A 23,579-nucleotide genomic window follows, 5' to 3' on the forward strand; every position below is an offset into this window, starting at 1 on the left:
GCACCAAGCACCACTGGTACCACTGACACACTGCACACGCCCTGTTCACTCTCCCATGTGCCTCACCCGCTCGGGATGCACACATGGCAGGCAACAGGAGCTTCTTGGGGATAAACAGGGAGATGAGAAGAGGGAAAAGAGGCATTTTTCAGCTCCAATGTCACTGGCCAGATTGCTGGTTGCTGTTTGCAATAGCTGCAGCTGCCAGATGTGCCCCGGCACTGTTGCAGTGCCTGCACAGCTGCACTTCTCCTCCCACGCTCCTTCAGGAAGGAGGCTCTGCCTTTGCTGTGCCTGGCTGGGTTTTGAGGTGCCTGCAGCAGGCAGCAGTGGATAAATCTGGGAAGGGAGCAGGAGAATGGGGAGAGGCAGAGCCAGGAGGCAGCTGCCTGGCTGCCCTTCCCTCCCAGGACGAGGTGTCACCTCCTCCACGGGATTCTGCCAGGCTCTGCCTGGCCATGGGCTCTCCAGGCACTCGTGGGTGCTCCAGGAGAGAGCAGCGTGGGATTTGGGATCAGCAGGAAGCTCTGTCAGTGCCACGCTGGGCTGGCTGCTCCTGGTGCTACTGGAGGGAACTGGGCAGTGACCAGTGAGCGAGCTCCCATGGCTGGGGAAGCCCCCGGAGCGGGGTCAGGGCTTTTCTTTGTGTGCAGGAGGTGGAACAAGAGCCACACCTCAAGAAATAAATAAGTAATAACGTGACCCAGGGTCTGCTCTAACTCTTGGAATGACCCCCTGGGTTCTCAACCATCTTTTCCACTTCCCAGATCCCTCCCTCCCCCAAAACAAAGGCTTGTCCCAAATAGCAGGGCTTCCATGGACAGGCGTTAGAGCTGTGTGACTCCTTTCCTCCTGGAGGGATTGAGGAGTTCAGTTACCACCGGGTGGGCAGGAACACTGGCTTCTCACAATGCGTTTGGAATAAACTACAGCACAGCATAACCAATCAAAACAGAAACAGGAAATCAAGAGAAAGCAAAAAACCCAACGGAACCAAAAATTTGGAAAGTAAGAATAAATCCACTTCAAAGAAACCAGAATTGTATAACGCAAAGAAACTAGACATATTTATATATCGAAAAAATAATTCATAATTAATTTAAAAAGTGGCATGCAAAGAAGATTGTTACATTCTCCTATCATGCATCAGGCCCAATGTCCAAACGGCAAGGTAACCATGACGACAAAAAAGTGCAAGAACTCAGCAACATTACCAAAGGATGCATAGAGAGGCCCACAATGCAACTCAACTCATCTCCGTGAGACCCGGGAATGCGCGGGTCTCGCTCATCTTAAAGATTTCTTGCTTTTTCTCTTTTCATTTTTTAAATTTTTTTTTTTTCATTTTTTTTTTCTCTTACGAATGTAAAAATGTGGGTAAAGAAAGTAAAAAAGAAAAAAACCACACCAACCTTCTCGTAGCTCTGAGGGATGTTAAGGGGGTTTGATGCGGAACACAATGACATGAGGAGAAGAGAAAAATAGGGGAAACACAGAGAGAGTAAAAAAAGGCCTTCTCAAGGCTGTCAGCTGCAAATTGATTGATTTTTTTTTTCTCTTAACCAAAACAAAAAGAAAGGAAAAAAAAATGAAGATAGTAACGACCCTCTTTCCTGCCTTCCTAACGCTCCCCCTCCCATCCCTTTAAGCCCAACCAAGCTCCGCGGGGAGGCCAGGCTGGGAGCAGTCCTAGCTCAGAGCCAGCCCCACAGGGGTGCTGAGCCCAGGCAGGATTCTCCCTCCCTGCAGTCCTTCTGCTCCTCGGAGAGGGGAGCGGAGCCCCCCGGGCAGAGCAGCCCCACCGGCCCCGCGCCCAGCCCTGCTCGCTCTGACTCCACCTCGGGACTGAATAAGGAAAACAGAAATAATCAGAAGAAGGAAAAAGAAAAGCAAAACCAAACCAAACCATTTCCTTGCAATGTTCAAACTTACAACTCCTATCCCAGGTGGTCTATAGAGACAAGCATGTTATGGGAGAAACAAGTCAATTGGAAACACAAGAGTGCTCGAGACTCTTTTAAAACAAAAAAAAAAAACAAAAAAAAAAAAAAAAAAAGGGAAGAAAAATGTGCATGAACTCTCCCTCCCACCAAAGCAAATCCATTTCAGAAATTTGTTACCTTTCCACGATATTAACACACAAGAAACAAGGAATTAAACAGCATGAAAAACACCCAAACCACAGGCCGAGCCGGCACACGCTGTGTTCTGCACTCTCTCGGCAGGTTAGTGCTGGTTTGCAGGCAGGCCCAGGTACACACGGCCTAACTGGGGTAGGAACAGGGCTATCACCTGGAGCCCTCTCATCCAGGTGTGGAGACAACACCGTGTTACAACCTGTGTCTCCTGGGTAGTTTCCGAGTGGCCAGAAAAGTAGAGGAAATTTATAAACAAAACAATAATGAAAAAATCCCCACATTTTTCCTGTTTCTTTTCTTTTTAGTTTTTTTTTTTGTTTTTTTTTTTTTTCTTTAAAAGAACCCAAACCATTCCAGCTAAGCTGTCTGCAATGGATTCAGCCCTGAATTAGTATTGGATCCAGATTGACACTCCCAAAAGCGGAGTTTCGGGGCCCAGGCGACAGGGCAAATTTCAAACGCAATTTTCCAGCTGGCCACAAAAGGCTATTTAAAAATTTAGCTTGGAAACATTAAATTATTAAAAGCCTTCTCTCCATGTGCATGTGATTTAGTGAGCGTGAGACACGAGAGAGAGAGAAAGAGAGAGAGAAAGGAGTGCACACAGGAGCATGGCTCTGCATTGGACTGCAGATTAACGTGAGTGTAGGTGGGAGGCGCCTCCTCTGTCGATGGGATGGAAATGGGAACAGTTTGCTGGAATGTAACTTTTCTTTTTTCCTCCCAACGGAATTTTTCTTTTTTTTTTTTTTTTTTTTTTTTAAATTGAGAAGGACCAGCCCTGCTCTCTCATTACCAAAAGGGCTTTTGCTGTGGAAAGATGTTAAACCAAAGCTACACACAAAATATTACAGGTCAGAGAGATCAAAACAAGAGGAAGTGGAGAGGCTGTTGGCCCACGGGGTGGGAGAACATCGAGGGGACATGGAGCAGAAGCCAATCCCCTGTCATCTGTTCCCCTGCTGCGGGGTGAAGGGGGCTCTCACTGAGGCAGGGATGGCTGCTGGTGTCCCCAGCTCTGTGCCCAAGGAACCAGGGACAAATTACTGCTGGCAGAGGGAGAAGCAGCTGGGGCTGAGGGCAGCAGTGCCAATGCACCCTCCTGCTGCAAGCTGGGGGCATCCAGGGACACAGAGGGGTCCTGCCCTCCTCTCACAGCCACAGCAGCAGAGCTGAAACCCCTCGGGGATCCTTTGGGAGAAAGGGCAATTCTCTCTGCGGCGCAGGGGTTCTCTGCGGGCGCACCCGGCCGCTTTTGGGGCGCGCTGGGGTGGGTGAGCCAGCCCTGCCCCGCGTCCCCACAGGGATGGGGGCGAGCAGAGGGGAACCCCCGAGCTCCGGCGGGCTCGGGAGGGGTGGGATGGGCCCGGAGGAGGAGGCTGAGTGCCGCTGAGCCGCTGTGCTCCCTACCTCTCACGTAAAGGTTAGCGGGGGACGAGTAGCGCACCCCGGCGCTGTTGCTGGCCACGCACTCGTACTTGCCCTGGTCCGTCTCCTCGCTGCTCTCGATCTGCAGCCCACCTGTGAGGGGAGAAGACACGGCAGCACAGACACATGGTCACGGCTCTGCTGGCTCTGCAGGCAGGGCAGCAGCCCTGGCTGTGCTGTTTCCTCCCCACCCCGGGCTCGTGGACAGGAGCACGGAGCCCCCGCGGACCCGACGCGGTGAGAAAATTTAATTCCCCCTCTGTAGCCAGTGTTGCTCTTTGTCCTGAACTCATCAGCAAAGGCACCAAGTTTTTGTGGCTTCTGCAATGCAGGCGTTCTGCACCAGAACTCCCGAAATCAGCCTCAATAATCCATATTACTGAGATCCCCAGAAATCCATCAGCAGGCAGTTGACTTTCCCTTGCTCAATTTGAAGCAGTGACCATAAAAGTGAAAGGCTTTGTCACCCACTGCCTGGGGAATTTCTATCACTGCTGCCTTTGTTTTGTGCCCAATACCTGCTCCTCAGGAAGCCAAGGGAGATAAGAGCCCCTGTGAAAAGCACCTTACTGATAGTAAATATTCCCCAGGGAAAACCCTGTAAATACTGCATTGGAACTTCAAAATTGCCTGCATGGTTTACATCATCTGGGCCAAAAGGATTAAGGTTTTTCTTAAACTTGTATATTATTGCAGGCTACAAGAATATACCCAGAGCCCAAACTAAAGATTCCTGTCAGCAAATATGCAGAGAGATGCAGCATGGAACTACATGGAAGAAAATTGCCTCATTTACCTCAGAAGGCTTCATCCCTGCAAAACTCCAGTTAAAATACATACTACATAAATAATTCAACAGGCTCTCAAATGTTTTATGTATTAGGAGTACATGATTATACTACAGATATGGACAGAGCTCACATGTGGTAAGACTCTTAACTCCCATCTCTGGAAAAAAAACCCCACCTAAATATGAAAACCAAACAATTCCAGCTCAGTGTAATAGTATTGATAAAATCTTAAGTGAGAGGAGTGCAAATGAGATCATTGTTGGTTGCAGATAGAGCCTTTTCAGGAAGGAAAAAGCAGTGTGTTCAGAGGAGGACACAGAGCTCACGTTCCTCTGCGTGTGCGTGGGTGGGAACGATGCTGCTGGGGGGACGTGGGGCTGGGAGAGGATTTGGGACAGGGCTGGGGTGTGAGTGCAATTCCCCACAGCATCCCCTGTGCCTGGGAGCTCCCAAAGGCAGGACACAGGGAATTAGACCCTCAAAAACCCCACCCAGACCAGCAAACCAAACAAAATCCATTCCAAAAGAATCTGCGGGTATTTCAGCACAACAGGAGTTAAAACCCAAACTGGCTGGAGCTCCCCACCGAGCACCCAGCTGAGCATATTTCATATGGAATTACAGCTCCAGCTCTGCTGTTGGAGAGCTCCACTTGGGTGGAAAGCTGCTGGTGAGTTTTCCCAGAAATTTCTGTTAATTTGGACAAATCTGTGGGTTGTTTCCATTGGTTCCAGATCCATTCTCTGTGCTGCTCATGAGCAACTCTGGCCTGAGAGTACCCAGGGGAGATGAAACCTCAGTCCAGAGCAGGAAGGGAACCAAGGACTGCAGTGGGCAGCTTTCCCTGGGGAACAGGGACTCCCCCCTCCCTCCCTGCCCATCCTCACCCCTGCTGGTCAAGGCAATGGCAGAAATCAGGCTGCAGAGAGGGTGAGGAGTGTTCAGCACTTGTCAGGAGCCAACAGACATGATGTGAGAAAACGTAAATCTCACCTACAGCACCTCCTGTTGCTTTTACCAGCAGAGAATTATTGAATTTTAAATGTGCCAGTGGAGAGTAAACCAAAGCAAGGTCTTCCAAGGGGTGCACACCCAATTCCTCCTGCCTTTCAGCTTGAGGTCAATTTTTGACTCCATTAAAGAGACAGTGCAGAAGCTACTTACCGTGGATCTTCCCCAGAGAAACCTAAGGGTAAGAGAGTGGGGAGGAAGTGGAAAGAGGCTCTGGAGCCAAACAAATGAGCAGGCTGAGATGGTGAGTGCTGAAGATCTGCCTGAGCAAAGGACTGCAAAACTCATCACCATCAGCAGCTCGGGAGCACTTTGCACCAATCAAGAGAAAGTCCTAAGTATTTACCAAGCTTTGATAGCATTTAATGCTCGAGATAAACTTCAGTCCTTCATAGTCCTGGAGAGATTAGCTCTTAAAACTCTGCCATAAATCTGAGGCAGCACAGCCGGAGACGTTATTAGAATATCAGTATCAGTATTACCAAGTGCACCCAGCAAACAAAAAAGGACATTATAACCATAGATAAAATAAAGACAGGTATAAAAAAGAAATATCCAGAGGTGAAGCAGGACAAGAAAACGCAACAACAACACGAATCTGTATTGAGCACGGGGCAATGAGACGGGATCTGTGTGGAGAGAAGTGTTTGGAGAGTGGTGAGTGAGTGAGCTGGGGTGTCTTACCTCGGATCGGTGTACCTTCTGCAAAGAAAACAAAGAAAATGAGTGAAATGACTGCAAAACCCCAAACACCTGCACTGCCTGTGGGAAAAGGACCTGAGTCAAGGAAGACAGTTCCCAGTAGGAAACTTCTTGGTGTGTCTCATCTTAAATTACAGGACACTGAAGAGGGCTTGGGGTACTTTAGTGGGGTGTCCTTTTCAGCATCCTTTTAAAAGGCTGAGACTGGCTCCATTTTGGTGTAGGAATGTAAAGAAACCCCTCAGGCTCTCAGCTAACAGTTTGCTGCTCACTGGACACATGATGACCCTGCATTTACCTTCCCTGGGCACCCCAGGGCTGTGTCAGCCCAGGCAGGCAGAGGGACACCTGGGCACCTTGCACCACATGAAGCTGCAGGCTTGGTCCCACCTTGGCTAGCAAAAAAACCAAACTTTAGCTCCTGGCCCAGATGTGTGAGCTCAGTGCTGCTCAGGAGCTCTGGCCATCCCTCAGGGCTCTGCACAGGGACTGAGGCAGCTCTGGGCACTGAAGAGGTGACAGGGCTACCTGGTACCTCGTGCAGTGGCTCTGGAGCCACCCTGATGCCAGCGAGGAGGGGCTGTGTGGAGAGGACAGCCCTGCTACTCTTGCCTGCTGGCTGCCTCTCCCTTGGGTTATTTTATTCCATTTTATTCCAAGCCCCTCCTGTTGTCTGTCAGTGCCCAGCCTCGGGCAGGGCTGCCAGGTGGGAGGGAGTGACAGTCACTAAAACCCCTGTCTCCCACCTGACCTCCTGGCCTTGCAAGCAAACCATCTTCCTTTGAAAACACGGCAGGTCCTTTTGCTCACAGTGGCATTCAGAACTTATCAAAGAAGGGGGTTTAGTTGGTGGGTTTTTACCCCAATCCTGAGAACAGGGCAGATCCCGCAGGGCCAAGTTTTGCCTCTTGCCAGGGAGAGATGCACGAGCTCCTCTGCAGTGCTGCCACTGCTGCCACTCTGCAGCACTCCCAGCCAGGGCTGTAGAGCACCTCAAATGACAAACACCAGGCTCTCACCCTCTCCTCTCCCCTGGGCAGGAACAGCAGAGTTTTGATCCTGCTTTACACATGGGGAAAACTGAGGCAGAGGTGAAGCAACTTGCCCAAGGTCACGGAGGGAAGACTGGCAGAGGCAAGAACAGGAGTCAAAGCCTCCCCCGTGCCAATCTTCTGCCTTAATCACCAAAAACCCCTTCCCTCCTTATCCTTCAGCCCTGCTCATCCTTCTGCTGCGGTTCAATCCTCCATTCTCAGGATAGAAGGTAAAAAAATAGATACAAAGTAGAGTTCACCCTTATTTTTCAAAGGAGCTAAGGGAACAGAGGCATTATGGTGTTAGGGATTAGACTCTAGTTAGACTCAGCTTCTAGTTATGAGGTTAGGTTATTAGCTAGAGAAAAGTTAGCATCTAGTTAGGGTTAGGAACTAGCTAAGGTTAATGAAGCAGGTTGTTAGCTCTCAGGACAGAGGTTGGAGAGACAGCGCTTGGAGGAGGTGGGGGAGCATGGACTTGGGCACATCCCCACCCAGGAGGTGGCAGGAAGGTTTAAAAAGCAAGAGAGAGAGAGAGAAAGCAGCAAAAGGTTATAGATCAATTCAGTGGAAATAAAAACAGCCTCTGATACATCCTTCTGTCTCAAAATTGGAGTGAAAATCTGCCATCTGTGGCACCAATATGGAACAAGGCTAATGGCAAGAGGGTAGAGAAGGGGAAGAGATCCCAACATCGCCCGTGGCTCAAAAGCTTCTCTGGCCTTGGCTAAGCCTGGCAGTTTCCTGCAAAAGTTCACTCTAATTGACAGCAGAAACATGCTGGAAGTCAGAGCTGTGCAAGCCCAGGCACAAGATCAGCACCACCTCTTGTGCCACTGCAGGGTGTCACTCCCTGCTCCCCCGAGCACCAGCTCTGCCCCTGGGAAGGGGCTGCCAGCAGCTCTGGGGACAGCCTGGCCTGGGGACAGGGCTCTGGGAGAGCAGGCAGTGCCACCCTGGCCTCCCCAGCTCTAACTCTGGCACAGGGGAGGACACAGGACAGCTTTGGGATGATGCCCCACAGCAGAACTGGAGGGAAATGAGCTCGAGCAGCACTTTGGGTGAGGCATGGACACAGATGGGAGATTTTCACTGCTGGAGTTTCACATCTAACCAGCTCCGTGCTCAACACAGGGGCAGCAGGAGGGTGCTGGAAGAGGATATGACTGGATTAATTACTCTGAGGGATTCTGGCAGGCCCTGGAGGGTTTGATACAGGTGATGGGGGTGCAGGGGAGGCAGTCAATACCTGGCTTCCCTGGTGCCCTATAGGGCATGAGCATGTGCACGAGTCTGGGGCACAGTGAGGGCACCAGCTCTGCAGGAGGACTACAGGGGGAAGAGCTCACACTGCACGCTGACTTTTGGAGTGAAAAGCTGGTTTTGAGATGCTCCATGCAGACTTTTCACACTGCCTTGCACAGCCTCCCTGGATCTCCTGATCTGCCTATCTAGGGCAAGTTTTTGAGGCTGCATGAGCCCAGATGGCCAGCCCAGGGTTTAGCAGCAGAGGCAAAAGGCAGCTTAAAGGCCTTGCCTGTGGATTATAAAGGCCCAAGATGGTGCCAGGCAGAATCCCCTGTGCAGGTGTCCCCCTCTGTCACGGGGGCTGGGGTCTGCTCTCCCACCACCCCCTCCCCTGCCTTCCCACTGAGCCCAGCTGAGCCTGGGGAAGAGGAGATGAGGACAGTCACCGTTGCCATGGCAATGCCAGAAAACATCCCCACCTTCTGTCAGGCCACGTGTGGGAACATGTGTGTGCTGGGCTGCTCTCCCCAGGGCTGCAGCAGCCTGCTGCTCCACACAAGCAGCAGCCACGGGGGTCTCTGCAGCTCTGCAAGGCTGGTGCTGGCTGGCAGCTGCAGCGCCACGTCCCGGGACAAAGGGGAGCAAAGGGGACTTGGCAGGGACAGGGACAGCAGCTCTGGGGCAGCTCCTGCCTTTTTGGGGCTGCAGGGGGCTCTCCCCTTCCCCAATCCTCCCCCTCAGCCGCTGGTCTGTGATTTGCAGCTTCAGTTTGGAAATGCTGCACCCCCTATTCTCTCTCAAAATGCCAATAACCCTGTTAGATGTGAAACTCCAGGACCTCCTGCAGGTGTGAACACAATTATCACAGTTCCAGGGTACAAGCTATTGTGTAATTGGGGAATTCCAGGACAACTGTTGCTAAGATACCAAAAAAAAAAAAAATCTATCCAGTGTTAGGAGGTTCATATTTAGCTGTTATCTCTTTATACACATTAATTAATTAGAATTATTATTACTAGTTTTTTTTTGTAGCCTGCAATACCCCTGCAGAAATTAATTTAGAGGGCAGAACATCCCTACTGAAAGAGTTAGTAGAAGAAATGCAGAGCATGCCTCTCAAGAAGCTGTTACAAAGGAATTAGTTTAAAGGGCGAGGGTTACAAATCTGCACATTAGCAGGTTTGGGGTTTTTTGGTTTGATTTAAAAAATTTTTTTTTAATTGAACAAACTTACCAAAAGTCTCTGAATGTTAAACAAAAAGTGAAAAAAAAGAAAAGAAAAGCATGTTATAGCCAGTTATTTAGAAAACAGAAGACACACACAAGACACAAAGGTTTTAGTGTTTGAGTGCTGAGGAAGGTGGCTGAAGGCTGCTCCCGTGTCCCCCCTAGATGGCAGCTGAGCAGAGGACACTGGCTTTGCCTTCTGCTTTAAATATCCCAAGATCAGCAGAAATATCCATTTTCCAAGGCCACCTAAACTCTTGTCCAACCTGGATCTCTAAGGCTGAGATGTCCATGATGTCCAAGAGAAGCAGGAGCCCAGCCAGAGCTTCTTCCCATTCTCCTCTGACTGACAACTGAGCTTTGCACTCAGCCCAAGCCCCCAAGCATGAAAAGATTTCCAACTGCTTGGCAATTTTATCTGGAGATGGAAAGGAGAAGCAGAAACATCCGCTAGAGAAAAACCACTGTGGTTAATGATGTATCACCCCTCCTGATTAGAGTGAAGCCCCACATTCCAAATGGGCTTCTGGGATGAGGGGAATATAATGACCATGGTCTCAGAGGCCTGTTTGTATTGCCAGCCAAACATTCAGACTGAACACAAACGAGAACCAAACCCCATCCCACAGATCTCCTTGTCTGACATTTCACTTTTCATGAGCTCATTTGCGTATTTGCCACTAACTCAGAACTGATAAAAATTCACTTCTTCACACCCCCTGTCCTCCAGCATGGCTGTTATCCTGATGGCTTCATGTCCAGGGGGAATCTGGGTGTCTGTCCTGTCCTGTCACAGCTCATTCCTCAGAGGGAACAGTCACTGGGATTTCCCAGACTGGTTTGGGTTGGAAGGAGCCTCAAAGCCCATCCAATTCCACCCCTGCCGTGGCAGGGACACCTCCCACTGTCCCAGGCTGCTCCAAGCCCCGCTGTCCAACCTGGCCTTGGACACTCCAGTTTGTTTTCTGGAAAGATGAATGTATTAAATTGAGATCTGACCTTAGCAGCTCGAGCAGGCCTCGCCTCACTCACAACCCCACACCCAAATCTGCCTTGACTCCCTTCCACAGCCACAAGTGCTGCCACAGAGCACATTAACGACCCCGATGTTAATATTTTACACTTCTGCAGGCCTTTCTCTGCAGAACACACAAGGTCTGGAAGGCCATGAGAGCAGATGGAATTGGAGAACTGGGAAGTCCTGACTGCCCGAGGACCTGCACTCCCTGACACACAGGCAACAGGTTTGTGCCCTGAAGACTACAGGGATGCTTCAGGGTTCCACCAGTTTACTAATTTAAAGCAGCTGTAAATGAGATTAAATCTCAGCAGGTATCTTCTATTTATCAGAAGGGTCAAGGGTTCACTCCGAGGTTAATAAATTCACTGGAATAAAAAGGCAGCGCTCAGGTGGCTTCAAGGAAAACACCAGATCAAACTGAGCTAAAGAGTAAAGGCATTCTAGCAAGATGATGAATGTATTAAAAATAATCTGCCTGTGCATTACTCACACTTCAGATCATGGTCACAGAGCATGATATAATTCTAGTTTACCTCTCATTATTTATGCTGAGTGATTTTTTTTATTTGCATTTGCCTCAGCTGTTATGATAAAACAGGGAGGTCAATCTCATCTGCGTTCGTGGGATTCAACAAGCCATTCTAATTCAACAAAGCAGTTTAAGGATCTGCTTGTGACTTTGCTTCACTGAACAAGGAGGCATTTATGCAGGTGTGTAAAAGCTACATTAAACTGGAACTATGCTGAAGCTTTTCCACCAGTGGCCCACAGAACTTTGTGTAGAATCTCTGCCAACCAGGGCAAGAGAAAAACCAGGTGCTTCCATGGCTTGCTGTGCAGATCCAGCAGGACAGTCAGAACTGATTTCTCCAGGGCCAGCAGAGATCTGGGCAGGAGCAGTTGGTTGGTTACCACTTTACTGAAGAATTTGTCAAAGGTCTAATACGAACAAATCAACTCCAGTTGCCCAACCAAAGCCTCTGCTTTCCCTCTGCCTACAACAATGCCTTTCTTTTGCCAAAGAATACTTAAAAATGAACCATGGACACCTTCCTCTAGGCTGGGTCAAGGCAGTCAGCCCCAGCAGCTTGTGAAAAGGATTATTTCTTGGGTTAGTTTTAGTCAGAAGGTAGAACTTGGAAAACTTGCGTCATTTTTGCAGCTATCAATGGAAGTGTTTTATCAGTAGCACTCAAAAAGAAGTCCACCTATGCCCTCCTTGCACACACTCTCACAGAGAGAACTGGCAGATTTAACAAGTACAAAAACAGCTCCTGAAACGTGAATATTAAGAGATGTCACGTTGCCACACACACAAAACAGCAAACAGAAAACAAACAAGAGAGACAGATGGACAAGCAGATGGGGAAGGATGGAAAACTGACAAGAGCCACGGAGCTGGGGTACATCTGTTGGTGGAGATGGACTCCACGGGCAGAGGCAGCGAGGGGTCACTCCGGAACATTCCCAGAGGTGGCTGCAGGGACACCAGGTGATGCTGGGGACATCCTGCAAGATCCTGCTGTTCTTCAGCCCCAGCTCCCAGAGGCTCCTCTCACACCCTCGTGTTGGACAGCAGGAGGCTGCCCGAGCCACGGACCCTACACCAGGTGTGTGGGGCCTAAAAAGCCGTGTCTGCCAGAGCGGTTCTTTGCTCCTGTGCCAGTTCTTGGAGCAAACCCTCAGCGAGGAACAAACCTGTGCGAGGAGCAAACCCTCAGCCCCATCCAGCTTCCCCTGAGCTCAAGAGCACCGTGATCCAGGGAAGTGTCTGCATGGGCACCAGCTTCCCTGTTGTCATTCCCAGCTGGGCAGCAGAGAAAACCAGTAGGGCTCAAAGTGGAAACTCCAACCACTCTTGGTGTAAAAACCAAAAAAAACCCCCAAAGGCTGCAATCCACAGCAGCGGGGCCTGCACCTCTCAGCCCTCTCCTCTGCTTCGGGGCCCTGTGAGCAGTCTCCTCACGGCTGCCAGCCCTCACCTCCTGCAGTGCCAGCCCTTACCTGATCTCAGCTGCTTTATCCTGCCGTTGCTGGCGCTGGGGTCGACGGGCAGGAAGTCCTTGAACCAGGTGATCTCGGGGTCGGGGTTGCCGCTGGCCGCGCACAGCATCGTGGCCGTCCGCGTGCGCTCCACCACCTTCAGCTGCGGCCCCATGTCGATGTTGGGGAAGCCAGGAGGCAGCTGGTCCTCTGCGGGTGGAGAGCACAGGCAAGGGCTTCAGCAGCAGCCAGGGCTCAGGGGGAGAGCCCAGGGGAGGCAGCAGGCAGCTCAAACACCGAGGGCTCCCAGAGGGAGAGTGTTGAGGGGGACTATCCAAGTGTGGGGACACGAGGCTTGACTCCATTTTGCTCAGAAGGCTGACTTATTATGTTTTATTTACTTATTTATCAATATAATAAATAATTTATATAATCGATAAAAATTATTATATAATTTTATATAATATTTATATATTATAAATATATAATATTTAATATATTATATTAAAATACTACATTAAAACTATACTAAAAGAACAGAGAGAGAAGATGATCAGAAGGCTACAAAGAACAAGAATAGAATAGAATAGAATAGAATAGAATAGAATAGAATAGAATAGAATAGAATAGAATGCACAACAAAATCCTGTGACTGCTCACAGCCTTGGCCCAGGTGGCTGTGATTGGTTATCAATTAAAAACAATCCACATGGACCAATGGAAGATGCACCTGGTGCATTCCACAGCAGCACACAGTTATTGTTTACATTTCTTTCCTGAGGCTCTCAGCTCCTCAGGACGGGAAAAATCCTAGCAGAGGATTTTTCATAAAATATCATGGCTACAGCAGAGCACGTGGCACAGTAAGATTCAGCAGCTTGTCCATTTTGGTGGGATTGTTTCAGTGTGCCACGGGATTCTACATTTAAGTGAAACCTTTTAAAACCCTTTGGGGAATAGCAGAATAGAATTAGAGAATCATTAAGGTTGGAAAAGGCCTCCCAGATCCCCAGGTCCACCTGCCTGCTAAACCATGTCCTCAAGTGCCACGTCAACTCATTTTCTGAGCACATCCAGGGATGGTGACTCCACCAGGCAGTCTGTTCTGTGGTTATTCATGTCTGTGTTCTATGTTTATTCACTCTTTCAGTGAATAGATGTTTCCTGATACCCACCCTGAACAATTTGGAGCAACGTGAGGCCGTTTCCCCTTGAGCTATCACTTGTTGCCTGGGAGCACAGACCACCCCACACCTCTTGTGAGGGGGCTGCAGGGAGTGAGAAGGGCCCTGCTGAGGTCCCTTTCCTCCAGGCTGAGCCCCCCCAGCTCCCTCTCAGGATCTGCGCTGGAGTCACCGTGTCAGAGCTCTGCAGTGTGCCAGGAAGCTCTGCCAGGGCAGGGCTGGCACTGCTGGCAGAGCAGAGGCTGTGAGGGGATCCCTGCACTGCACACAACTCTGAGCAGCCACAGGTAACAGGAGCCTTCCCCTCCAAACCTCACACTGCACAGAGAAACAATGGAAGAACCACTGCAAAGGGCTGCCAAAAACAGTGGGACTGGGAGAGGAGGGAGAGGAAAATCTCCTCCTTCAGCTGAGGGACCAGAGGGGACACACACACCAACAGCATGCCAAGTGCTGCCAGCCAGGGTGTGCTTTTTAGAGTTATTAATCCCCTCCCAGAACAGTGGCACCAGCAGAGAGGCTGAACTGAGCTTCAGCTGAGCTTCCTGCTCCTCTCAGTGCTGCTTGTGCCTTCTCTAATGAGGGTGAGGAGGGCAATCCCAACAATGCTGACTGATTTGTGGTAACACCTACGAAACCCCAGTAATATCTGACCCAGCCCCTCACCCCTGGGGTGGGGAGAGCTGTCTCAGCTCAGGAATGTGCTTTTTTCCCCCCCAGAACATGTCTGGGGGAGGGCAGCTCGGAAGGAGGATGCCAGCAGCAGGGTGAGATTTGGGAGGGATCCTCTGCCATCTCCAATGAGCCGTGGCAGGGAATCACAGCCTTGGGAGTCTGTGGCAGGGAATCCATCCCAAAACAGGTGAGGGAACAGAAGGGAGATAATGCAGGGAATTAAAAAAAGGTGGGATTCTCAACAAATGAACATCCATCACAGCCAGCCCCCCAGTGACACTGATGGCAGCTCTCAGAGTGGCACTGAGGTGGGGCTGGCCTCGGCTGGGAGCAGCCCTGCCCACTGCAAACACCCAGAGCTGCTTCCCCGAGGCTGGCACAGGATGGATAAGGAGGAACGGAGCCAGATACAAATGGCACAACCCAGAGACAGCAGGACTAGGGAGAAACCCAGTGGTGGGTGCTTTTTCATGGAATCCCAGAGTGGTTTAGGCTGGAAGGGACCTCAGAACCCATCCAGTGACACCCTCCACTGTCCCAGGCTGCTCCAAGCCCCATCCAGCCTGGCCTTGGGCACTGCCAGAGATCCAGCTGCTCTGGGCACATGTGCCAGGCACTGCCCCCACTCCCAGGGAGGAATTTCTTCCTGGTATCCAATCTAAACCATCACTCTTTCAGTTTAAAGCTGTTTTGGTGCATCTGAAGCACCTCTAAACCAGAATTATGTATCCTAAATTGGTGCTGTTCACACACATCTACAGCTAGGGACTGACCCAGCCCTCTGAGCTCCCTGGGCTGGGGCACTGCAGGACCCCCCAAACCGTGTGTTCCTGCAGCCCCCCAGCATGATGTCAGGCCAGCCCAGGGGCTCTGGGAATTGCTGTGCCTGTGCACAGCTCTCAGCCAGGCTTTAATGGCCCTCCCTCCCCTGCTCTCCTGGCAGCCGTGGGAGGCTGAGGAGCTGCATTGGCTGCAGATGACATCACCACTGATCCCTGCTTTCATCCTGTCCCTGGTGATGCTGCTGCACCTGCCTGCAGCCCCTGCCCTCCCTGCCAGGAGGCAATTCCTGCACGGAGGGCACAGCCCGTGCCTGCAGGGTGTGTGTGTGCACACGTGTGTGTGTGTGTGTACACGTGTGTGTATCTCTGTGTGTGTATCTGTGTGTGCACACGTGTGTGTGTGTGTTTATGTATCTGTGTGTGTATCTGTGTGTGCACACGTGTGTGTGTGTGTGTGTGTGTGTGTGTGTATGTATCTCTGTGTGTGTATCTGTGTCTGTGTGTATCTCTGTGTACACACGTGTGTGTGTGTGTGTGTGTGTACACGTGTGTGTCTCTCTGTGTGCACACATGTGTGTGTGTGTGTGTGTGTGTGTGTGTACACGTGTGTGTCTCTCTGTGTGCACACATGTGTGTGTGTGTGTGTGTGTGTGTGTGTACACGTGTGTGTATCTCTGTGTGCACACGTGTGTGTGTGTGTGTTTATGTATCTGTGTGTGTATCTGTATGTGCACACGTGCGTGTGTGTGCACACATGTGTGTGTGTGTGTGCTGGGGGAGGCCAGATACAACCATTATTACCCAGCGCTTCTAATTAAACAAAAACCTTCATCTCGCAGCACAACGTGCAGAATTCCTCTGAGTTTAATTAAAACAACTGCGACTAGAGGCGTGATCAGCCCTGAGGAGCAGCTGAGCAGGGGAAGCAGCTCTGAACATGCCAGCCTGCTCCGATTGCAGTGCTCACATTTCCTTCCTCCCAGGGAAGCAGACCTGCTCCATCCCCTGCAACAAGGCAGCCACAACCTCACTGCAATCCCCACAGGACGTGCACACACGTGCCCTGCCGCCCTCACCCACCCCCAAACACGCCCAGACTGTCCCTGAATAAACAAGGAATGGTTCTGGCTGTGAATTCTCCTCCTGCAAGCAGCCCGGGCAACTGCAGCAACAAAAGAAGCAGGCTCAAGCTGGAGATGCTTCAAGGGCACATCTGGGCAGCTGCTGCTGCTGGAGCCGTGCTGGCTCCTGAGGCAAAGCTTTGGCTGGGGTGCAGCTGCCATCAAAGGGAGCATCCCCACACCTTGCTCATCCCTGACTGAGACCCAGCCCTTCACAGCCCCCACCCTGAGCTGGTGAGACACCTCAGTGCAAAGCAGGGTGAGAGAGAACAGGGCAGGAGGGACGCAGGGAGGCAGGCGGGGAGAGAGGAGCACTTCAGCTGTCATTTCTAATAAATCCCACACGTTCTGTGCCAGGACCCAGCTCAGGCTGCCACACACAGCGAGGGTGCCCAGCCCCAGCCAGGGGACAGGGCTGCTCTGTCCCCCTGCCACTCTGCAAGGTGGCAGCTCTGGGTGTAGCTAATTAGCTGTGCTGGAAATGAGGATGATTAAGGAAGATAAAGCGGGTGTTGCTGCTCTTTTTCCCGCAGGGTGTGCACAGTTGTTTAATAATTTAGAGGAGGAGGGTGTGAGCGTGAGCAGACGTGCCATGGAGTCGGTGCAGAAAGCCATGGGGATGCTCTGGAGGGAAGAGGAGGAGGGATTTCTCTGCTCTGAAGATGGATGCTGGCTGGTCTCTACAGTCAACTGTCCTCATTCAGGGGGGAAGAAGCAGGAATACATAGAGGGAGCAGCTCGAGTGACACAAGTTTTAATCAGGATCAAAATCAAAACCCAGCACTCTTGAACCCGTCCCTGTTCCTTTCATTATGTTTATGAACACTAGAGCTGCCCTCTCCCCAGGTATCCTGGCACTATGTGCCTTGTGAAATTACATCAACAAGTTATTTCCACCCACGTGTCGGTACCTGTGTCTCAGTTCTGTTACTGCCCAGCCAAAGATGATTTTAATGCAGGGAGGAGTCTCACAAATGTGCTCTGTCTGTTGGTTCCATTTCCTTGGAGCTGCAAGTTCCACTATGAAAGCAGTAAGAGCCTAACAATGCTATTAAAATTTGTGGGCTCACAGGCAATAAATGCACCCTTAGATATGTGTGCTGCACCCCAAACCAGTGCAGGCAGTGCCTGTGTTCCCTCCACTAACGTGTCCCCAGGTGCCCTCCTTCTACAGGCATCTCAGTTAAAATTACTTTGATGTTATTCAGGAGCTACAGAATTAATCTGCTGTCAATGTCACCCAATTTTCAGGTCACTACAAGAAAAGCAAAACAAGTCAAGTTTGAAGGAAGGCTGCCAGGAATTTTCCAAATGGCAAAGTAACATTTTGGAGGGGACAGCTTCCCTTTCCCATGTGCTCCCCTGGGACTCTTTGCTGAGCATCCAGAGCTGCTTCTTGTTTACCTTTTGTGATTTAAAGCCAACAATTACAAAAAAAACCAAACCCCAACAAACCACAGGGATCTTGCTGGAACTTTACACATTCCCACACCAGATGTGCTCTTGGAGGAGGAAATGTGTGAAGGAGATTTCAGGCTGGAATTGTTAAAGAAATGTCTGAATACTTCATGAAAGGAAACCAAGAGGGAAACACTAGAAGCGGTGAAAGTCTGTCCACAGCAGCCCCAGCGAGAGCCCAGGAGGGAGTCCCACAGCCCTGGCTGTCCCACAGCCCCTTTTCCCCTTGATGTGGAGTGCAGCAATCCCAGGAGCAGCCAGCACTGCCCAGGATGCAGCGAGGGGTGGGGCAGAACACACCAAATTCTGCCCCCTCACACTGAACTGGACTAATCACTGGGTTTTATGCTGCATTTACCAATGGCTCACAAGAGTAACCCCCACAGAACTCCCTCCATCAGCTTCCACAGAGCAAAGAACTGAGCCAGCCTGGTCCCTGTTTGAAACCCAGCCCGTGCCTCCCAGAGCTGAGAGGGGTCCCTGTCCCCTGAGCCCACTCAGCTCTGACAGCACAGGAAAGCCTCCACAGCCTCTCTCAGCCTGCTAAAGATGTGGAGGGAAAGGATAATCAGCATACAGGAAGTAATAATAATCATCATCATACAGACAGAGATGATAGAGATGTAAATGCAGACACAGATGGAATCCCAGGGTGGCTTGGGACAGAAGGGACCTCACAGCCCATTCATGCCATCCTTCCACTGTCCCAGGCTGTTCCAGGCCTTGTCCAGCCTGGCCTGGGACACCTCCAGGAATGGACACCTCCTCTCTGTCTGTATCCATCCCAAGAGACACAGATATAAATCTCCTCCTTGGGAGTGGGCAGCTTAGAGAACCTCCACCAGCTGGGGCTGCGTGCCCATGCCAACAACCCTCCCTCCTGCCTAAGTTAAAATGAAAAACAACAGCAGCTGGAGTCAAACACAACTGGAAAATGCTTCCCAAATCCACTTTCTCTCTTCCTCCGAGCTCTGCAGGAGTCAGGTTTGCAGGCACTCTGTCCAGCCAGCTGTGGGAAGAACAGCCAGTCTCCCAGCCCTCCCAAACTGGGATCCCTGGAGAGGCAGAGCAGGAAGGACAAGCCAGCCAGCAGAGCTGCTGGGAAGGGACTGAGTTGAGCAGTGTCCATCACAGCTCTGCTCCTCAGAGGCTCCCCAGGGTCTCCTCTCCTGCAGTTTCCTGTTTTCAAGTGAAGGCCTGTGGGTTTCTACCAGGGTCTGATCCAGCAGAAATCATGTGCCTGAGCAAGAGGGGCTTATGCTCAATCCCTGCATCTAGGAGGGAAGAGTGTATTATTTTCTCTTCTGAAAAGAGGAGATATTTTCTGTGTTATATGCTGTGAGGAGAGTGCACTGGTGTTGAGAAAATGCTGCAATGCTGGTGGAGGAAGGTGCCCACAGGTATGTCTGGGATCCCAGCAGCAGGAAACAGGCTGCACAGCTCCCCCAGAGCCCCCCGTGCTGTTTGCAGCAGCTGGGCTCAGGTTTCCACTCTCCAGAGTGTGCCAAGGTAACAGGTTCTGCAAATGACAGCTCCCATCCATCTCCAGGCTCTGGAGCAGCCCCCTCTCTCTGCTCAGCATCAGCTCTGCAAGTGAGAGCAGAGACAGGGAGGAGGAGGCTGAGCAGGAGAGAAAAGACAAACAGGAGAGTGGGTGAGTGCAGAAGAGGGGAGGAACAGGAGAGGAGTAGATGCCAGCATGCTCACTTTGTCATTGTGCAGATCAGTGCATTTGGCTCAGTGCTTTCAACTTTCCCAGCACTTGAAAAGGCAGATAAAGAGGAGACAAACTCTGCTGTGTGAGAGCTGAGGAGTGAGGGAGGATGGAGTAACTCCAGCTGAGAGACAAGGGGGGATATGCTACAAAATCTGCTGCCTTGATGCTCTTAGCACGGCCTTGGCCCACCCTGCAGGGAATTCCTGCTCCCTCAGGTTCCATGAACAGGCACCCCCAGGGCTGCAGGACACCCCAAACCAGGTCCCAGCAGAACAGAGCAGGGCAGCTGTGAGAGCAGAGCCACTCAGAATGCTCTGCTGGGCTCAGCAGAGGCTGGGATTGCTCAGCAGGGGCAGAGGCAGCCCCTGTGCCCTCAGCTGTCTCTGGCTGACGTGGATGATGCTGATCCCAGAAGGAAGAGCTGCACAGGGACACGTACAGAGAGCCCTGGTCCCCCAGGATGGTCCCTGAGCTCAGCTCATCCCTAGGAAAGTCTCCACAACTCCCTGCTAGGAGGTTGTGGCCAGCTGGGATCAGGCTCTGCTCCCAGGCAGCCAGAGAGGGGAGCAGGAAACGGCTCAGGCTGGGCCAGGGGAGGCTCAGGGTGGACACCAGGAGGAATTTCTCCATGGAAGGGGTGCTCAGGCCTTGGAAGGGGCTGCCCAGGGACGTTTGGAGTGCCCATCCCTGAAAGTGCCCAAGGAACAATGGGCATGGCCCTCAGTGCTCCAGGTGGGGACAAGGTGGGGCTGGCTGAAAGGTGACTTGGTGACCTTGGAGGTCTTTCCAGCCTTGATGATTCAGAGGTACAATGGTCCCACACCCTGCAGCTCACTGCTGGTGGGCAGTGCATGAAAAGCACTGAGGGCAGCTGGAGGAGAACCTTCCCCTGCTACTGCCTGCAGCTCAACTCAAGGGGTACAAGCTTTGAGTAGGACTGCAGGGGCCCTTCTCCCAGACTGTCACAGCTCCAAAGGAATTCATGGAATAAGTGTGAAGAATAAGGCTCCCACCCTCTGGGATAAGCACAGTTAGAGACTCTCCTGTCACACTGCACCGTTCCAAGCTCCTGACAGCTCCATCCCACCACCTTCCTCCAACAGAAGGTTAAATGCCATGCCAGGCACAGGAGCTGCACACACATCGAAGGCACCTACACAAATCTGTCAGGCATGACTGGACCACGGGCCCCCACGCTCCCAGGCAGCCAAAATCCTGACAGCACTGAGCCCACAGCAGGGATATTCCCAGCTGGGAAGGGAGGCTGGGGGCTTTGCCTTGTGCCCCTCCTGTCTGGTGTGAATTCCCTGCTGCATTTTGGGGAGTCACACACCGATTCTGCTGGGCACTGTGAAGGATGGGCTCGCTGCCTGTTCAATCATAAATATCCAAAAGGATTTGAGCTGCTCCTGGGGGGAACACTGGAATTGTTGATTGGCCCATAGGCAGAGCTACCCCTCAGCCCTGTGGGGTTCCTGCCTGGAGCTCCTGGAATTGTTGTTGGTCTTGTTCACTGCAGAGATAAGGGCTTTTACTGCTGCTGCTACTCAAACACCCATGGCTTCATCCACAGCCAAGCTAAATTCCCCTTGGGAGCTCTCAGGCAGTTCTCCACCACCCCATTCCCACCAGGATCACCTGCACTGCCCTGTGGTTTGAACAGAGAACATCACTGATGGGTGTTCCAAGCCCTAAAATGGGTCAGTTTTAGCACCCAGCACTTCACACAGTGATTTTAGGGATCTCCAGGGCAATAACAGCAAACATCCAGAGGCATCCAGAGCAACAGCAGATTGTTCCCTCCCCCACATCCAGTTCAGGGAGCATATTTCAAACAGATGACATGAGGGAGGCATCCATGTAAACATCCTCTGTAACGGGGACAAGTGGGAAAAAGAACCAGAACAAAATGGAGAATGGAATTGTTTTCTTGGAGAGTGCACAGAGCCAAGGACCTCTGGGAAGAGGGGAGAAGCCCAGAAAGGCACAATAGCTGTCCTGCACAAGGAAAAACATTTGTACTGCTACCAAATGTGTGAAAGCCCATGCAGATCCATAATCACCTTAACCCCAGCCCATTCAGTGATTCCTCAGTGAAGGTTTTCCTGGAGCTACATTTCTGTGTGTATAATGGGGAGCTCCTGGTGCTGCTCCTAAACCTGGGGAAGGAATTTTTGGAGGGGAGTAAGATCATAAGGGTCACAGGATAATTCAGGCCAGCACATCATCAGTCAAACCTCCTGAAGTGAGGTTTGGTTCTGTTTCTCACACAGCAGTTTTATGTTCCGGGGTAAGAACAGCAAACAGATCTGATGGGTCAGAACAAACCAAACCAAGCCCAGGAGGATTTTGTACCTTAGCCATGGATTTTTGACAGCTTTCCCACCCAGCTGGGCTGGTTCTTTACCTCGGAGGACAGTGAGCTTGGCGTGGACAGTGACCTCCCCATGAGGGTTCTGAGCAACACACTCGTAAATGTTCTCGTCCCGGGGGGTCCGCAGGGGCTGGATCCTCAAAACAGCACCTGCACTCTCATCAAATTCAATGGTCTGGGGACAGAGAGACACACACACGGTCAGTGCCCTGGGAGGAGACCCCAGACCCAGGCACACAGCCACTGCAAAGCCCCCAGCAGCCCCCTCAGCCCCCCCATGTCCCCAGCACGGTCAGCCTGGCTCTGCACCAGCTCCAGGTGACAGAGCTGTCCCAGCCAGACCCTGCCAGTGACCACAGACCCACCAAACCCCCAGTGTGCATCCCAAAGGCTCTGAAAGAACAAGCCAGGGTGATGGGGTGGGGGGGGGTGTCAGAGCACAACTGGGGTGAAGGAGGAAGAAACAGACCAAAGGAAAACAAAATAAAAATGGACTCCTGCCTTGCTCCTCCATCTGCAGGGGCAGCTGACGCCACAAAGCTCCTCTGAGCACACAGCTGCCTGGCAGGGCTGAGTCCCACAGCAAATTCCACAGGATGACCTCCCAGTCCTTGCTCCTCTGCTCTCATTTCTATCTAAACAATGCCAATTGCTTGGGTCTGGTTGCCAACAACTGCAGTGTTTACTCCAGGCTGTCCCAGGATTAAAATGCTGAGCCCCAGATGGGTATGAAGGTACATTTACAGAGCTGAAGTAGCACCAGCTTAGTTGGGGTTTCTCAGGACAGCAGGAAGTTATACTATATCCCAGGAAGGAGAAAAACCCAACAAAACAAAATAAAAATCTTCAGTAACATAATTGAGCCAAGTTCTCTCTTGCTTTGGAACAAACCCAGCTGTTGACATGGCCAAGAGCTTGCATTTCTCTCCTCCTGCTGTTAAAACTCCTCCCCTTCCAAATTTCCCTTTATTATCAGGTCTGAGGGTGGCCAAGAGGAGCAGGGGCTGCTTTGTGTCAGTCTCTCTTCACAGAGACAGCAGATTTCAAGGATATCTCTTACCTCGAACCTCTGAGAGTTCACTTTCTTCCCTTTCTTGTTCCAGGTGACCCTTGGCTTTGGGTCTCCAGTGGCTTGGCACACGAAGGAGGCCACCCCTCCTGACACACCAATTTGGTCCACAGGCTTTTTAATGAACACAGGGGGACCTTGAGGACAGAAAGGAAACATCATCAGAGGCAGTCTCAAAGACAAACTCTAATAAACACGGTTTGTAATTAATAGTAGTGTTGCTGCTGCTATTCTTAATGATCCCAGCTGAAATTAAACCTCTTGGCCTTTTTCAGAACAGCCTTTACCTCCACTTTACATATGAAGTAGCTCCAGCAGAAAATGATTAAGGGCCTGATCCTACAAAGAGATTTCAATGTTGCAAAACCTCTTTTACTCCTGAAAAGTGGACTTTTAAATTGTTTTGTACAGGGGAAATTGCCCTTGTAAAACCCATCTAATGAGCATCACCAAAAACTGGTAGAGCTGAAAACAACACTTAGAAACAGTGAATTGCACTTCCCAGCTCCTTGCAGATGACCAAAGCACCAAGGAACAGGGGGGGTTTAGAGGAACAAAGCCAGGGAAGGGGAGAAGGTGGGAGAAGGACCACGAAATAGCTGGAGCAGGAGCTGGC

The 23,579-nt window shown here is 51.1% G+C and overlaps 1 protein-coding gene across 14 annotated transcripts in view; it reads right to left on the reverse strand.

Moving 5' to 3' along the window:
- PTPRS (protein tyrosine phosphatase receptor type S) overlaps positions 1–23,579 on the reverse strand; it is a 126,112-nt gene that overhangs the window by 54,201 nt on the left and 48,332 nt on the right. For 6 of the 14 annotated variants that reach the window (XM_039733460.1, XM_039733449.1, XM_039733424.1 and 3 more), the window contains exons 3-9: positions 22,955–23,100; positions 21,928–22,069; positions 12,605–12,793; positions 9,587–9,595; positions 6,053–6,070; positions 3,549–3,659; positions 1,413–1,424 (exon numbers count right to left, since the gene is read on the reverse strand). In XM_039733460.1, the coding sequence (XP_039589394.1) occupies positions 1,413–1,424; positions 3,549–3,659; positions 6,053–6,070; positions 9,587–9,595; positions 12,605–12,793; positions 21,928–22,069; positions 22,955–23,100 (627 nt within the window). The remainder of the gene's footprint in view (positions 1–1,412; positions 1,425–3,548; positions 3,660–6,052; positions 6,071–9,586; positions 9,596–12,604; positions 12,794–21,927; positions 22,070–22,954; positions 23,101–23,579) is intronic. The other 8 variants (XM_039733478.1, XM_039733448.1, XM_039733438.1 and 5 more) reach the window with 3 other exon arrangements.

Source organism: Passer montanus, unplaced genomic scaffold (genome assembly GCF_014805655.1).
Source record: "Passer montanus isolate IOZ18808 unplaced genomic scaffold, ASM1480565v1 scaffold112, whole genome shotgun sequence".
NCBI classification, from domain to species: domain Eukaryota; kingdom Metazoa; phylum Chordata; class Aves; order Passeriformes; family Passeridae; genus Passer; species Passer montanus.